Raw genomic sequence first — 18,367 nt, 5'->3', positions numbered from 1 at the left:
GCAGATGGTTTCAACATACCAACGATGATACCTCAATCTTTTTCCTGCGCAGTGACTCCTAATGTGGAACTTGCATCACGTAACTATGGTTTGGGTTCCTCTTTCCCACATGCATCACTTTGCACTTGCTCACATTAAAAGTAATCTGCCATCTGGATACCCAGTCTCCCAGACTCGTAAGGTCCTCTTGCAATTTTTCACAATCCTCTTGCAATTTAATAACTTTGTGTCATCAGCAAATTTAATTACCTCACTAGTTATTCCCTTCTCTAGACCATTTATAAATATGTTAAAAAGCAGCGGTTCCAGCTGTCTACCCTTCTCCATTGAGAATACTGGCCATTTAACTCTACTCTCTGTTTTTTAACCAGTTTTTAATCCACAATAGGACATTGCCTCCTATCCCATGACTTTCCAGTTTCCTCTGGAGTCTTTCATAAGGTACTTTGTCAAATACCTTTTGAAAATCCAGATATCCAGATACACAATATCGACCGGCTCACCTTTATCTACATGCCTATTCACCCCTTCAAAGAAATGTAGTAGATTGGTGAGGCAAGATTTCACTTGACTAAATCCACATTGGTTTGGTCTCATTAATCCATGCTTATGCATAAGCTCTGTAATTTTGTTCTTTATAATAGTCTCTACCATTTTGCCCAGCACCGACGTCATGTCTACTTGTACCTAAAAGTATACACAGTGCAAGTAGACATGTACAATAATTGTTTGGGCAAAGAATAGGCAGAGTTGCAATTTACTTACATATGTATACAGACTAATATTACACTTGCTCCTAAGCAGGTATAAATGCCCAAGCCTTCAAAGTAGGTGCAATTTCTACAGGATCTGTGCCATTATTTTATAAAGCCACTTAAGAGGCGTATTTTCAAAACACTTAAGCCCCTGTTTACAAAGCCGTGTGGCAATGCTGACACACACCATTCAAAGTGAATGGGCAGCGTCAGCATTAGCACACCGCCAGCCACTAGCGCGGCTTTGTAAACAGGAGGGTTAGACTTACAAAGTTGCATGGAACTTAAGTGCTTTGAAAATTAGCCTCACAGTAACATAATAAATGATGGCAGATAAAGAACTGAATGGTCCATCTAGTCTGCCCAATGGTCACATTCATTATCAAATTGTTATTGAACCAACAATCCAATTGTATTATTGCAACATTTTACTCAGCAAGTTCCACTATATGATGTTTTCCCCTCCCCCATCGAGATATACAGGACCTGCGCTCATACGATATAAATGCGGCATAAAATGCATACTACTCCTGTTCCATCTTTGCCATTTTTAGGACTCAGACCATTTAAAATAAGTCTTCCATGTACTGGCCCTACTTTCCAACTACTGGAGTTGCCATCAAAACCCCACTTTGGCCCATCCTGACCTGTCTTGTCAGTGGAGGAGTTGCCTAGTGGTTAGGGTGGTGGACTTTGGTCCTGGGGAACTGAGTTCGATTCCCACTTCAGGCACAGGCAGCTCCTTGTGACTCTGGGCAAGTCACTTAACCCTCCATTGCCCCATGTAAGCCGCATTGAGCCTGCCATGAGTGGGAAAGCGCGGGGTACAAATGTAACAAAAATAAATAAAAATAAATATATGGGACACAGACCATAGAAGTCCGGCTGGCCGGTGTTGGCCTTACTTTCCCACTGCTGGGGTTGCTGTCAAAGCCCACTCCAGCCCATCCTGATCTGTCTTGCATTATACGGAACACAGTGGACTGAATTCTATAAATGGCACCTAAAAAAAAAAATCAGTGCTGAAAAAACCATTGTTAAATTAGGCGCTGTTTATAGAATAGTGCTTAGCACCAGGAACCACAACTACGTTTAGGCACAACCATTTACACCAACGAAAAATTGGTGTAAATCCCCATGCCTAAATTAGGCGCAGATCCCCTTTATTCTATAACAACATATGTAAATTAAAGGAACGCCCCAATCCACCCATGACCATGCCCGCTTATGGACTCAAGCTCCGCCCACAGACCGATATTCAGAGGCACTGTCAAGTTAAGTGCCATTCTGAACATCAGCAAGTAGACAGGTATAAGCAATTTAACTGGGCAGGAGGCTCTCCTGTCCAGGTAAATCACTTTGAACACTGACCCCTTAAAAGACTGATTCATTGTACCTGCATGTGATTTTTGTATGGTACCCTAGTTTAAAGCACCATATAAACATCTTAAAATAAAAAATATTGTATATTACCTTAATAAAGGCCTGAAGTGAATGCTCTTCCGTCAAAAATGCAGTAATATCTTGTTCTGCCTTATTGTTCAAAAGATCACTGTATTTTCTGTATGAAATTAAGTATCTTTAAGATAAAAGGGAAAGAAATAATACATTCACAATAGGATTAGTTATACTGTCACAAATTACATTGTTTTATCTGCATATGATTAGCCACAGCAATCAGTGTTTTGTCTGAAAATACGTAACATCTCCAACTCTATTCGGGTGCAGATGCTTAAAACTCCGGAGTTTTACACCCAATCAACTCCCTCATGCTCAAGGCTAATTAAATGCAAATTTAATCGTGGTCATAGCATTGAGCATGAGGGACAGCTGCAGGCAGATTGAACCTAGGCACGTGCTCAAAAGCTGTGATTTAGACACTGCTCTTGAGCGCATGCCCAGAAAGCATAGGAGAAAAGCCCTGACTTATCAAACCTGGTTTGACAGATCAGGGCTTAAGGCCTGGTGGTCCGGTGGATCCCAGGCTCCCCCAGACCCCTCTCTCGTCTCCTGAAATAACATTCAAACCTTGGAGACCCCCCTCCAAAGATGTGAGGGCCTGGTGGGAGGATGGGAGGATGGGCATGGCCAGGGTCCCACTGGGCCATCAGGTTTAAATGTTATTTCAGGGGGCAGGCAGGGGCCTGAGGTCCACCGGACCACTAGGTCCTTATATCCAGGGGGAGGGGCATGGAAGCATGCAAATGCATACTGAACATGATCTCCCTATTCCTTCCCAGTGCTCTGGCAAACCCTAACATCAGCTCCAAACTGGTGCAGGGTTTGCCACGGGAGCAGTGCCCTTGATTGGCATGCTGCCCACTCAGCATTGGGGAGAAATATTAATGGCCCTGTTTAGTATGCATTTGCATGCTATTAGCATTCAGAGCCAGCAAGCTCATTATGAGGTGTATTTTCAAAGCACTTAGCCTTACAAAGTTCCATAGGTTACTATGGAACTTTGTAAGTCTAAGTGTTTTTAAAAATGAGCCCCATTATGTCACATGCTCACCGGCTCTGAACATTTTGCAGTAGCAAATGTGAGTGCTAGTCCGGCACTAATGGCCCCTAGTGCCCGCAATTTGCTTCTCAGAATCTGGGTCAAAGCACTTCAAAGACAATTCAAACATTTGTAGCTTTTATACTTGGCCATCCAATGTGCTTATAAAACACAGAATAAAGTGTTTGATCATGGTAAAATTTATGGTTCTTAGCACCACATGTGCATATCATATGTGGACTAAGAAAAGAAAAGAAGGAATATGTGAAGAGTGTCAAGGAAAAGGTAGATACTGGCTAAGTAGGGGGTTTTGAAATATCCGGTCCAGTAAGTGTTTATCAAATGAAAGTTGGCAAAAGAATCCTTAACAGGCAAATGAATATTAAATATGCTTAAGGATGTCTACAGTTGAGCACTTGTTTTAACACGTCTCTAACACTGGCTTTGAAAGATCCATGGACAAGCTCTATGATTTTTTTGGATCTTTGGCAATAATCATTTAAGCTACTTTCTCAAAAACTACTTCAGGCAAAACTTACTTATGTGGACCAACTGTATTATTAGTGAAAACTTCCTTTGTTTTATTCACATACTCTGAGACCAAATATTCATCTTGCTTCACTGTATGAAGAATAAGATTTTCCCCTTTAATATCAGGAAAAATTTCAGTTTCTACCTAAAAAATACAGATATTGCATTATGTATTGAGATGTTACATGCTGAACATTTTAGAATTATAAACACTAGTCTATTGCCTACAGTACAATACAATACCTCCTGGATTCTATATATGGCACCCAGATGTGCGTGCCCCCCAAGATGCACGCACAAATTGAGTAACGTGCCTTTAACTATCAATAATTGGGTGCTAACAATCAATTATTGAAGTTAATTGGCACTCCTTAATATTTGCACGGGCATCTAGTTGCATGCTATTCCATAAGGCATCTATCCAATTCAAAAGACCTCTATTCACAAGTGTGGAGATTATACATCAACTCTATTCAAAAATATCTCAAACACTATATCTTAGAATATTCGCAATTCATCAGTAACATCAGTGGCATCTCTCTTTTATCTCCAAAATATATTCATAACACAACACTATGTGATAAATGTGGATCTTCAGAATCTAATTGACAGCATACACCTTCTAGGACACTTGTTCCTACATTTTTGGTGTTTGTTAATCATATCTTCATTGATCCAACAATGGAATTTTTGATTTTTAATTTTAAATAACGTTCAGCAGCGATTTTTCTCCCGAGTCAAACCCCCGCGGGCTGAACATTATTTTAAAGGTAAGTATTATGATCATTACATTTTTGATTTAATAAATACATTTTTTTTTTTTTAAATAAGATAAAAAGTTTTTAGGAAAATGGGCAAGATGGAGAGTTTGAAAAAAAATTAAAAATCAAAAATTCAAATGTTGGATCAATGAAGATATGAGTATTCCATAAGGCATGGCACCTAACTCTACTAATGCATAACTCCAAAGGGAGCATGACCGTGGGCATGTCGGGAGCATTCCAAAAAGTTGTGCGTGCAATTACAGAATACGACCTCAGAACGCCTAACTCGGGCTCCAGCATTTACACCAGGTTTCAGCAGGTGTAAGTCTGGCGCCTAAACTTAGGCATAGGATTCTATAAAGGGCTTAGTGCCAATTATTTTTGGCGCCCAACTTTGAGCACCATTTACTGAATATGGTCCTACACACTTATATTCTGCTGCAAACTGAAAAACAGCTCAGCACGGATTACAATCAAGAGGACTGTTCTATTCTATTCCGCCATTTAACTCACAATTCAAAGAGGATCACAAAGCAAAAATGTATCCCAACTGGATAGAATATACACTTACAATTTATAATTAATCTAACATATTAAGAAGAAAACTGGTAAGACTTAAAAACCTATAAGGTAATATTTGGAATGCAAAAAAGAGTATTCCCAGAGACTACAAATCGCATATGTTTTAATAATGTACATAAAATTGCCTATCCTATTGTTCAGAATCCATTAGAGCTCACAGACGCTCTAATGGATTCTGAATAGGTGAAAAAAAGAGTTTTTTTTTACCAAAGCATTGATCTGATATTCATAAGAAAGCCATGAGTCAAGAATTATGCCCAAATACTTTTGATTTATTATCAATCTTCAAAAAAGTACCACATGAAAGATTTATTGTTTCTAAAGAGACCTTCTTATGATCACCAAACCATATTAACTTTTTCTGCATATTAAACTGTACAATGTTCAGAAATGTGTAAACATGTTTTGGATACAAATAAATCTCTGCAGGAAAAGAATCAAATTGACCCCAGAGTAACCTAAATTATTCTTGTGCAGCACAAGTGCAATGTCTCCAGGTATTTAGGCCTTTTAATATTTAGTTTCAACCTATGTTTAGTAGAAAATCAATTTAAAAACAATGCTGATCTGACCGGCCATTGATATTCAGGGTGCTTAACCGGGCAGTGCCTCCGAGCATCTGTCTGGGCAGCGCTGGGGCAGTCCAGGGTAGAGTCAAGGCAGTACCGGAAGTTTTGCAGGCACTGATGATATTCAGTTGCTCATGCCCATATACCTAACCAGTCAGGTTGGACCACATCAATAATAGGCCTCACTTTGCTGGTTAGGTATTGCAGGTACAGCACTAAATATCAGACAAACCCTCATGACTTCCAGGTATTGCCAGAGACCCCGATATTCAATGCTGGTGTCTGGGCCCAGCACTGAATATCCAGGTCTATTTAAGCCGAGTACGATGACTGATTTAGATTGTAAGCTCTTTTGAGCAGGAGCTGTCTTTTTCTTCATGTTCAATTGTGAAGCGCTGCGTACGACTGGTAGCGCTATAGAAATGATTTGTAGTAGTAGTAGTTTAGAAAAATACCACTGCTGGCTGAATATTGACAGACACAGATTTTACAAAAGTAATTACTCAATTTTTACTAATTTTCACCGTATTTTTATAATGTTATCTTTAAAATTTGTGGCTGGCATGAGTAGGGTTACCGTATTTGCCATGATAAAAAAAAAAAAGGACACAAAATATAATTCAGCCCCACCACAGTCACACTCCCGCCCTGCCCCCATCACACCCCTGCACTGCCACCTTGACCCCCCCCCCCAAGAAAGCCAGATTCCCTCCCTCTACCCCATGTATGCCCCCACCCCAATCTTTTTTCCAGGCTCCTTCCACCCATCTTTTTTTTTACAGCTCCCTCCCTCCACCCACATGACTCCATTCACCTCCCCTCCCCTCTAGAAGCCTTCTCAGCCATTTTTAAAATATGGCGGTGCCGCCCCCAGCACAGAAAGCAAAGCAGAGCTGGAGTAGCATCAGAGGGAAGGAAAGAGTGGTATTCTTTCCTGCTCCTGTAGCCGCAGAGGCCACTACACCACCAGGGCGGCCTTCAAGGATCAAGATAGATCTTGTAGTGTGCAGCGGCAGTGGCCAGTGGTGCGTAGTGCACGGGTATGCATGGTGGTTTCTGGTGCCCCTTGAATGTTGGCGCCCCCCCCCCCCCTACTTACCGTGTTCCGTCGGCCCTGACCTGTGAGAGAATGTCCCTGCTACTACAGTTCCCAGGATCCTCATCTGTCTTCCCCAAGCTGTATGCCTGTCCAGCTTCCTGGGTTTTGTCTCCTGCCTGCAACTCCCCCTAGGGCTTCTGCTTGTTCCAGCTCCATGTATTTGCTAGAACTCTAACAGAAGGAATTCCTCGGTAAGGACAGTTTTCCACAGTTTCTTTTTGTTTTCATGGTGGATAGGGAAAACTCCTTTTGTGCTTTCTCCCCTCTCATTTTGCCCACTTCTCTTTCCATGACAGGGCTTCAGGGCCACTGAGAGACAAAGCTAGGCCCGAGGCAAACAAGGGGCCCACCCTCATTTTTGTAATAATATAGGCTCCCCTCATACCTTTTTAAAGAGCAGTTCTTCCAGCAGCCTGCAACTGATATACACTGCTCCCACCAGCTGGACCCAGGGAATGTTGCCCCCCCCCATCCCCCTCCCCTCTAGGCAGCCCTACATACAGGGCTTCCCTGTCACAATATAAATTCTTATTTAGTACACCCTGGTCTGCACATTTCTTTTTAGTTAAAACATACCTTTGGTATTCCTTCAGCACTGTTGACAATCTCGTTAAAGCAACTATAGACTAAATCCCAGCATTCTTCAAAGCATGGCTCAAATATAATTTTGGGATCTTCAACTTTGAGTTTCACAATTATCATTTGAGGTACGAAAAAATTCATATCATGATACAGTTCTCCAAAATCATTCCCATCCTCAAAGAAAAGACATGAAAACACTGTCAGTAAGCATTGTATATTTCCATTATGATCTGTGCTACAGTATATGATTCAAGCCTCACTTCTTAACTCCCCTATAGAAAGGAATTACTTTAGTTAATCCATTCTTAAAATGTTGTGAGTCTCCTCTAAAACGGTGCATCTCAACCAGTAGCATAACCAGACCTCGACTTTTGGGTGGACCTGGGGGGAGGGGTAGACTGGGTGGGCATAAATACCTTGGCTGGCGGGGATGTCACTATGCCACTAATCTTGACCCTCTCCTGGAGGCACACCCAGCCAGTCATGTTTTCAGGATTAGATATACGTACAATGAGTCTCCTATATATACTACTACTAATCATTTCTATAGTGCTGCCAGACATATGCAGCGCTGTACACATTATATGCATGTACTTTTTCTGTCCCTAGAGGGCTCACAATCTTTGTGCCTGGGGTAATGGAGGGTTAAGTGATTTGCCCAAGGTCACGAGTAGCTGTCATGGGAATTGAACCCAGGTCACCAGGATCAAAGCCCACTGCACTAACCATTAGGCTACTCTTCCATTCATGCATATTCATTGTAGTAATCCTGAAATCTCAACTGTTTAGGTGTATCTCTAAGATAGCACTGAGAAGCACTACTCTTAACACAGAGCTTTTTATAAAATACTTTGATGATGTGCAGGAATGCAAGTGTATCTGCCAGCATGTCAAGCATGAGTAGATATTCAAAATAGCTCTGCAAGGAGAAAAAGAGTGTATTGCTGTCCCCAATTGTTTTGTTTTACAGTGCTGCTAAATACGTATATTTCTGATACTAGATCATGTTAGTCCATTTACTAGGTTTCAATTTGCCATCTCCAAGTTTACTTCATTGATTATACTTATGCTTATATTGTTATTCTGTTTAAATAATTGTAAGTTTTATGTTAAATTGTATGTACTGTACATTGCCTTGGGATTTATTAACCGCCTTCTTAAAGGCAGTTAATAAATCCCAATATATAAATGAATTAAAATTGTGTCTTGGAGCAGGTTTTTGAAATTACTGTTCCTGACATTCATGCATTTCCCAAACCTCAAATCCCCTCCAGGTATACTGCCCATCTACCCCCCCCCCCCAACACCCCCTCCGACAGTAATTTATTTATTTATTTGTAACATTTGTATCCCACATTTTCCCACCCATTATAGCAGGCTCAATGTGGCTTACAAAATACCGTAAAGGCGAACGCCAAGTCCGGTAGGGGTAAACAAATATAGAATGAAATAGGGGTCAGGTAAGGTTAGGGTATAAGGTACAATAAGGGTAATAATATTCCAACATCCACCCAAATAGCCAGAAGATCCCTCCATCACACCACCCTAACTGTAAGACTCCACAATCACTTCTTTGACAGCAAGATTCCCCAATCACCCCCTGGCATCAAGACCCTCCTGATCACACCCACCCACCAGCAAGATCCCCCTGATTGCCCTGATAGAAAAGCCCCTCCCCATACCCCAATCCTATCCATGGCTTTTGGTGGGAGTCCCTGGTCATCTAATGGGAGCAAGAGTGATTTCCAGTTCCTCCTGCTCTCTTTGGGTCTGAGTTTGAAATGATGTCATCTGATCCCAAGTGGGGCTGTGAGGAGTTGTCTGCTGGGATGTACTAAGGGGGGGTCTTGCTGTTGGATGGATGTCTGGGGAACACATGTTGTTGTTAAGGGACATTAAAGTGGGGTTGGATGGATAGTAGCATTGGCCTTTGCATATGCCGCTTCAAGCAGGCACTTGTGCATAACCCAGGGCAGGTATAAAAACCAACATCCACAATTTTTGGCTACCACACGTTTACCCCTTGTAAAACAGGGAACACACATCTACATATTTGCCCAAACTACACCTATCCATGCTCCACCTCACCCCCTTGAGATTTCTGTATCCTGGGGTTCAACACATTCAAATAGCAGCCTGCAAAATCATTTGCATGTGTATATAATCTAGATGTGTAAATGCTGACAATTACATGCTATATGCTTCTAAAATGACCCCTTAAGTCAGCTAAATAAATTGATTAATAATAATCTATAGGATTTATTTCAGACAAAATAAGTTTAAGATGAGCATTTCCCCATCCTCCTCAATGACCCTCATTGAAACATTTCTGCAATTTTAAAGATCTGACCAAAGTACAAAGATGTGTATCTATCAGGGATGTTCATTAAAGCTGAAATTATTCCTATGGAAGAGTGCCCACAAAGCAAAGCTTTTATTCCTCATGTTAGTTAGTTAATAAAAATGTATGTACTGTCACTAAAAACCAATCAAGATGGTGTACAATCACTAAAATATTTAAAACATAAAAATGATATGACATATCAGATGGAGTATGGGCAATAGATACTCACAGATCTTGCCAGATGGAGTAAGGAGGGATACGGATGATAAATATCCATATCTATTCTCAGATCAGACAGGGTATGAGTAATAGATACCGGCAGGTATTGCCAGACAGAGTAAGGAAGCATAGAGGCAAGAAGTTATGAAGTTATCTTTATTGTTCCACAGTATTCTATGTACCTTGTGCACATTAAAAACTGAAAAGAAATCCTGCAGAGAGTTTAGAACCATTTCACGTAGATGTAAAGACATAAGAGATGCTGCACTTGCAAATAACTGTTGAACTTGCTCAGTGGAATCATCATCATTTTGGGGTGCAAAATGAATCCATTTATCCTTATGAGTGAAAAAAAGGGAGGCACAAGCTGGAATCCATCTGTGATCACATAAAACAATGAAGGAAAATCGGAAAGTTTTAGACTACAGTTAACAGGAAGCTAAACATCATGTTATATTTTTACCCATTTTCCTGGATGATTTTATATGTTTATATTTTAAATACAGGGAATGCAGTTGTAAATAAAAGTTTTATATATTTTTTTTTCTGATGTCTCTTTATTGATATGTTTAAATAAAAAAAGGGAAGGGGGAAGGGAAATGGGAAATACAGGGGTCCTTTTTCTAAACAGTAGTAAGTACTAACGCATGCTTGATGAGTTTAGTGAACAGATATGTTGTAAGTAGTTTGCGCAAGGGAGTTCCAGGTTTTGGTAGATAGGAAGGAGAAACTTGTGGCTTAGGTTGATTTGTATCGTATTCCTTTGTGATGGTGGTGGTGTAGGGTCAGAAAGGTGTGGGAAATCGCAGCGGCGTTCCACAAGGGGCATACAATCTGTGTCAATGTAACCTTTTTATAAAGAACACACGTACTTTGCAACTCTGCCCCAGAATACGTCTGCATACATGTCACGTATAAGTACGTGTTGTTTTTGTCATCACATGTAATTATTTGCTTGCACACCCCAGTATAACAATGAGCTCAGCTCCGTTCAGAGCTCTCATATACTCTCTTGACTTCCCCTAGACTTAAACTACGGATAACCAGTGACATGCTGCCCAGCATATCACACAGTCTAACATCTAAAATTTGTCATATTCTTTAACAAGTAGCACATTAAGGCTCTGTTGTTATGTACTAACTTTTTCCGCAGAATAGTCTGAGCTTCCAGGCAATGCCTTCGAATGAGATCTTCAAACTCTGTAGGAAGAAGTGGCAGATTTCCCAGCAGCATATCTTTTGTTCTAACAAATCTTAAGTCACTAAATCTGGGGAAAAGTAAACAAATATTTAAGGGTTCAATTCTGTAAAAATACTTAAGAGACAAGCAGGCTTATTTTCGAAAGTAATTGCCGGCCATCTTCCGACATAAATCGGGAGATGGCCGGCGATCTCTCAAAAGCGGCCAAATCGGTATAATCGAAAGCTGGTTTTTTTGACGCCATCGCCGCTTTCCCGTCGCCGAGCCGGCGAACGTTCAAGGGGGCGTGTCAGTGGCGTAGCAAAAGGCGGGACATGGGTGGGCATGGGCGTGGCTACCAGATGGCCGGCTTCAGCGCATAATGGAAAAAACAAAAGCGGCGTTAATGAGTATTTTGCCGGTTTTACTTGGTCCTTTTAATTTCACGACCAAGCATCAAAAAGGTGCCCCAACTGGCCAGATGACCACTGGAGGGAATGGGGGATGACCTCCCCATACTCCCCCAGTGGTCACCAACCCCCTCCCACACTAAAAAAATAAAAACAAAAACCTTTTTTGCCAGCCTGTATGCCAGCCTCAAATGTCATACCAAGCTCCCTGACAGCAGTATGCAGGTCCCTGGAACAGTTTTTGTTGGTTGCAGTGGACTTCAGGCAGGCGGACCCAGACCCATCCCCCCCCCCCCCACCTGTTACACTTGTGGTGGTAAGTGTTGAGCCCTCCAACCCCCCCCCCCCCAAAACCCACTCTACTCACATTGAGGTGTCCCCCTTCACCCATAAGGGCTATGGTAGTGGTGTAGATGTGTGGGGAGTGGGTTTTGGGGGGATTTGGGGGAGCTCAGCACCCAAGGTAAGGGAGCTATGCACCTGGGAGCTATTTGTATATTTTTGTTTAATTTTTAGAAGTGCCCCCTAGGGTGCCTGGTTGGTGTCCTGGCATGTCAGGGGACCAGTGCACTACAAATACTGGCTCCTCCCACGACCAAATGCCTTGGATTTAGCCGGGGATGAGATGGCCACTTTTAGTTTCCATTATCACTGACAAACAAAAGCGGCCATCTCAAACCCGGCGAACTCTGGCATTTGGCCGGTCCAAACCGTATTATCAAAAGAAAAGATAGCCGGCCATCTTTTTCGATAATATGGTTCCAGCCAGCTGTTTGCGGCGCCGCCAAAATAGATCGCCGGCGCCATTTGATTATTCCCCTCAATATTAATCAACAAGAGATGGTTAGAACACAAAGATTGGTCAAGAAATGGTCTCCTTTAAATTTATCTTAGAGTGATTACTATCAAATCATATATTATTCCTGTATTACCTACCGTATTTTTCGGACTATAAGACACACCGGACCATAAGACGCACCTAGGTTTTAGAGGAGGGAAATAGGAAAAAAAAATTTTTTCCTTTTTCCCTCCTCTAAAACCTAGGTGCTCCGGTGCGTCTTGTCCGAATTCGGGATCGCCCTCCCCTACTCACGTCAGCGATGTTCCCTGGTGGTCTAGTGACGTTGGGGCAGGAAAGAGCCCCCTCTTTCCTGCCCAGCGCGCTGCTCTCCGTCCTCCTCCGTCCTCCTGTATGCTGCCTGACGGTCTCGGCGAGATTCAAAATGGCCGCCAAGACTCTCGGCAGCCATTTTGAATATCGCCGAGACCGTCAGGCAGCATACAGGAGGACGGAGGAGGACGGAGAGCAGCGCGCTGGGCAGGAAAGAGGGGGCTCTTTCCTGCCCCGACGTCACTAGACCACCAGGGAACATCGCTGACGTGAGTAGGGGAGGGCGATCCCGAACTTGGGGGGAGGGCGATCCGGAATTGCTACCTTCGGACTATAAGACGCACCCCCCATTTTCCTCCCAAATTTTGGGGGAAAAAAGTGCGTCTTATAGTCCGAAAAATACGGTACGTCACCTATATTATATCCAAACCAATTCTATTAACTTGGGGCTCCTTTTACAAAGGCACGCTAGTGTTTTTAGTGTGCACTAAACATTAAAGATGCCCACAGAAATATATGGGCATCGCCAACGTTTAGCGAGTGCTTGTTTTTAGAGAACACTAAAAACGCTAGCTTGCCTTTGTAAAAGGACCCCTTATAGGTTCTTTAATACCCAAAGTTTTATAGAAAGTTAAAAGATATAACATTTATTGCATTACAAAAATTAAAACTGCAGATAAACAAAGGGGAGGAGAACCTTTCCATGCTTTTATGAATATTACATAGCTTACACTTTGAACCAAAGTGGACAGCTATTTCTAGATTCGGATGAAGGAGAACCTCCATAATAGCTTGCTAAAGCAAGAGCCCTTGGGAAATCACTGGATTTACATTAACAACCAGGAATAAAATCATAAATATATACGTCAAATCACCGTATCACAGGATCCACCTTAAAAGCATTTCTGAATACAGTCAGCACATGAAGAATAAATAGAATAACTCCCTTAGAACGGCATTGTCAAATTATACTAAAATTGCTAATAATTGGAAATGCAATTGGTTGAAATTTGGTGACTGGAAAGTATCTGGATGATAGAAGGAATGGAATCTTTACTGAAACTTAAAAAAAAAAGTGTTTTTACCTACCTTGAAAAAAAAAATCAATGGGTAACACTTAAAACAGCTTTTGAAAAAAAGTAAAAGAATTTTCCCACTTGGAAGAATGACCTGCTACACAGCTCATTTTAGACAGAATGTACAAAGCAAAATCGATATGTCCAGGTCAGGATGTGTACAAATCCGGTATTAAAAAAAAAATCTGCCAAAGTAGATCCTTTTCTGAAACCCACTCAGGAGTGCACGCGTGTTTGCTTGCACGAGTAATAGGAGCTGACATTTCACAAAGACACACGTTGAAAAACTGAATGGAGGAACTTGGTAACTTACATTTATAAGTTACACATGCAAGTACATACACACATGTATAGGTTTGCAGAATGGCAGTATATGTGTAATTTCCACTGTTAGGTTATAAAACGCAACCTGCATATGTATGTTGGCATGCCACAACTTGCATTTGTAACTTACACATGCAAGTTGGTGTGTCACACCTTACATGTGTAAGTTAGAAACACAGAAACATGACAGCAGATAAGGGCCAAATATAGCCAGCCCATCCAGTCTGCCCATCCTCAGTAACCACTAACTCCTCCTTTTCCTAAGAGATCCCACGTGCCTGTCCCACGCGTTCTTAAATTCTGACACGGGAGGCCATTCCACTCATCCACCACCCTTTCCATGAAAGAGTATTTTCTTAGATTCCTCCTAAGCCTATTTCCTCTTAACTTCATCCTATGCCCTCTCATTCCAGAGTTTTCCTTCATTTGCTCACCTCCTGTACCTTAATGCCACGGAGGTATTTAAAGTTGCACATGTATACCTACCATTTTACAAATCTACACATGTGCATGCTGCTACTTAACAAAAGAGGCTCCAATTCTTTTTTTAGTTTAATTTTGGAGAGGGAAATAAGCAACGGGGGATTAAGGGGGAGAACTCCTTTAATCACTCTTATAAAGGGCTGGCCTCAAGCACCTATTACCTATCTATTTGTATAAGGGAGCAGCTGTAAATCTCAATATTGATATATTGGGACATACATGTGCATTCCTTTTCTGAAATGGGGAATCCACGTGTAGATTTTGGTTCTGCCCAAACCAGTAGTGTTCCTTAGTCAGTTGCCATCAGGGGTGGATTTTGCTGTGCACCCCCCCCCCCCCCCCGGGTGCAGTGCCATCGTCCCCCGACGCATCACCTCCAAGCACCCCCCGGGTGCATTGTTCTTACCTCCTGGGATGCTGGGAGAAGCCGTGCAGCTGTCGGTTTCCTGCTCCCTCTGCCCCGGAACAGGAAGTAACATCAGAGGAAGCACGGAACTGGTGGAGCAACAGCTACAGCTGCTCCCTCCTGCAACGTGTACCCGGGGTGGACTGCCCCCAACGCCCCACCCTCGGTACGGCGCTGGCCCAAACCAAGTCCCCTTGCCATACTACAGTTATACTCATATAAAAACTGGCTTTCTAAAATGTAAATGCCAGTATTTACAGGTATAAACGGCAATAAAATAAGAGGGATAACTAATTTTCACTTGTCTCATCTGCAATCATCCAAAACAGTGTTGGGGCATTTTTAAGACATTGCTGTAAAAATCTGCACTTAATGCACAATTAGCTTTCAGGAGCTGAGAACTTAGCTCCAGAGACAGTGTGAATCACCTCAAACATTCACCAGTCTCAGACCATACAGCAAGCTCCTTCTCAGAGCCACATCATGATCACAGCAACAGAAGAACTAAGTCAGCATTATCTAGACTGAAAGTATGGACTTCAGCTAGCTTTAAGGTCCGTGCAGGGCTTTAGCTCCGGCATGACCTTTCATAAGGAGATCTGAACATTTTTGAGATAAATGCACATTTTTGTATTATTTTGGATAATTCGTTGTTTTCCACAACACCAGTTTTTCAGTGCATTGAGTATATTCAGTTGAAGTCTTTGATCATTGTGATTGGTGGCAAGTCTCTCAACTTTTATGACCACACAAAACCTTTCTAATACAATAATACATTGTTGCATATTTCTTTATAAAAGATTTATACTGTGGGGATATTTTGTTTCTACATTTCACTAGAGTGGAAGAGTAACCTAGAGGTTAGAGCAGGGGGCTGACAAACCAGGGAAGCCAGGGTTCAAATCCCACTGCTGTTTCTTGTGATCTTGGGCAAGTCACTAACCCTCCATTTCCTCAGGTATAAAATTAGATTGTGAGCCCTCCAGGGACCTAGTGTACCTGAATGTAATTCATCTTGAGCTACTACTGAAAAAGGTGTGAGCAAAATCCAAATCCAAATAAATAATAAATCCCATCCCCTATTTACTAAAGTACATTAAAGTTTTGCACCTAACACTCAACTACAAAAGTAAAGACACATTAGGTACAAAATCTATGAAGTAACTGTTGGGGCATTCCTAGCAGTTTTGGGAGGGCTGCCATACAGCTAAGACATTATCTGCTGGGCAGATAAACTACTACTTACTACTACTTATAATTTCTAAAGCACTACTAGACGTACGCAGCGCTGTACACTTGAACATGAAGAGACAGAGTTTACAATCTAATTAGGACAGACAAACAGGACAAACAAGAGATAAGGGAATATTAAAGTGAGGATGATAAAATAAGGGTTCTGAACAAGTGAATAAGGGTTAGGAGTTAAAAGCAGCATCAAAAAGGTGGGCTTTTAGCTTAGATTTGAAGACTGCCAGAGATGGAGCTTGACATACCGGCTCAGGAAGTCTATTCCAGGCATATGGTGCAGCAAGATAAAAGGAACGGAGTCTGGAGTTAGCGGTGGAGGAGAAGGGTGCAGATAAGAGAGATTTACCCAGTGAACGGAGTTCCCTGGGAGGAATGTAGGGAGAGATGAGAGTGGAGAGGTACTGAGGAGCTGCAGAGTGAATGCACTTACAGGTCAATAAGAGGAGTTTGAACTGTATGCGGAAACGGATAGGAAGCCAGTGAAGTGACTTGAGGAGAGGGCTAATATGAGCATAACGACACTGGCGGAATATTAGTCGTGCAGCAGAATTTTGAACAGATTGAAGAGGAGAGAGATGGCTAAGTGGGAGACCTGTAAGAAGCAAGTTGCAATAGTCTAAGCGAGAGGTGATGAGAATGTGGATGAGGGTTCTGGTAGTGTGCTCAGAAAGGAAAGGGCAAATTTTGCTGATATTATAGAGAAAGAAATGACAGGTTTTAGCAGTCTGCTGAATATGTGCAGAGAAGGAGAGGGAATGTGATAAAGTGGAATGTGGTTGGCTACATCTCTGTAGGTTTACTTAACTGCACTGCATTACCTGCCACATTAGCAATTAACACATGGTAAAAATTTCCACATTAACCACAAGGTGCAACCCCAACCCATTCCAAACTCCAAAATGTTGATTTCCACATCAGCTGCTTAACATATCAATGACTGTGCACTGTGAGAGTGCATTAAACAGCTAACACAGTTCAGCGCCTCAGTGTTGTTGTTTTTCCATTATATATTGTGTAGATTATGAAAAAACTCAATACATTTAATCGAATGGAAAAAAGCCTAGGAAAAGTACATAGATACATGAATTGTTCCTTTTAACAAATTTCTTTGATATGTGATACTTTCCTTATTTATCCAGAAACACAATGAGATCTTGATACAACTGTCATGGAAAAAAAGAGCTAATACAGGCCATTGTTCAATATTCCCCACACAGGTGAGACAATAATTTATATTCACTTGGAATGGTGAAGCTCATCATACCAGGGATGCTTGGCAGATTCTATGCTACAAGCACGGTACGTGTTTAGAGAGTACATAATAGTAGCACTAACCAGGCAGATAAAAGTTGTACTATCATTATCTCCTGTGAAGAGATATAGGCTATCAAAATAAGTACATTCTTCCCAGGTGTTAAACTGTATATCAAGTCAGGCAATACCTTTATATCCAAGTGTGGTTCATGAATGTTTTATTTGTTGAGAAATGTGAATTCTATAAAAATGATTTTTACTCAGGGTTTAAAAAATGTTTTCCACCTTAGATTATATGATTAGTTTATAGCTGCAGCACCAATCTATGAAAGAGTAAAACATATTGACATCAGCAGCTGTTAATACAAACAAGCTTATGCTACTACCTTTGCGTACAAAAGCACACAATCTTGGAACGCACTACCCATGGCCCTGAAAACCATAACCAATCTAACCAACTTTCGCAAAGCTTTGAAAACACATCTCTTCAACAAAGCCTACAAAAGTCACCCTCAGTGAAACAAATCATTCCTTAAACCACCCAAGTACACCAAAAAACACCTCTCACACGATCTTATCTAACACCTTTCCATCTAAATCCTCTTTCACCTTTGCTTATGATCGAGTGTGTTTTTTAAATCATGTAACGACGTTATCATATCTATACTCTGTAAGCCACATTGAGCCTGCAAAAAGGTGGGAAAATGTGGGGTACAAATACAATAAATAAATAAATAAATAATTTTATTATTTTAAAATTTAACCCCCCCCCCTTTTTTTTTTTTTTTAACAAAGCTGCGCTAGTGGCTGCCATTGTGAATGGGCTGTGTCGGCATTACCTTGCGGCTTTGTAAAAGGGGAGGGGGGGTAAAACAAGATGCTGATTATTATTTATTATACCCCATAACCGTATGCACCCAATGAAGGCAA

General features: G+C 41.5%; 1 protein-coding gene across 1 annotated transcript in view; it reads right to left on the bottom strand.

Moving 5' to 3' along the window:
- The window catches only part of DNAH3 (dynein axonemal heavy chain 3), a 232,988-nt gene that overhangs the window by 174,411 nt on the left and 40,210 nt on the right, over nt 1–18,367 (bottom strand). The window contains exons 8-12 of the mRNA XM_030212342.1: nt 11,088–11,213; nt 10,128–10,323; nt 7,377–7,556; nt 3,795–3,931; nt 2,229–2,334 (exon numbers count right to left, since the gene is read on the bottom strand). Of these exons, the coding sequence (XP_030068202.1) occupies nt 2,229–2,334; nt 3,795–3,931; nt 7,377–7,556; nt 10,128–10,323; nt 11,088–11,213 (745 nt within the window). The remainder of the gene's footprint in view (nt 1–2,228; nt 2,335–3,794; nt 3,932–7,376; nt 7,557–10,127; nt 10,324–11,087; nt 11,214–18,367) is intronic.

This window comes from Microcaecilia unicolor, chromosome 8, assembly GCF_901765095.1.
Source record: "Microcaecilia unicolor chromosome 8, aMicUni1.1, whole genome shotgun sequence".
NCBI lineage: Eukaryota > Metazoa > Chordata > Amphibia > Gymnophiona > Siphonopidae > Microcaecilia > Microcaecilia unicolor.
The sequence above is the reverse complement of the archived record's forward strand: the minus strand, read 5'-3'. Positions and strand labels throughout refer to the sequence as shown.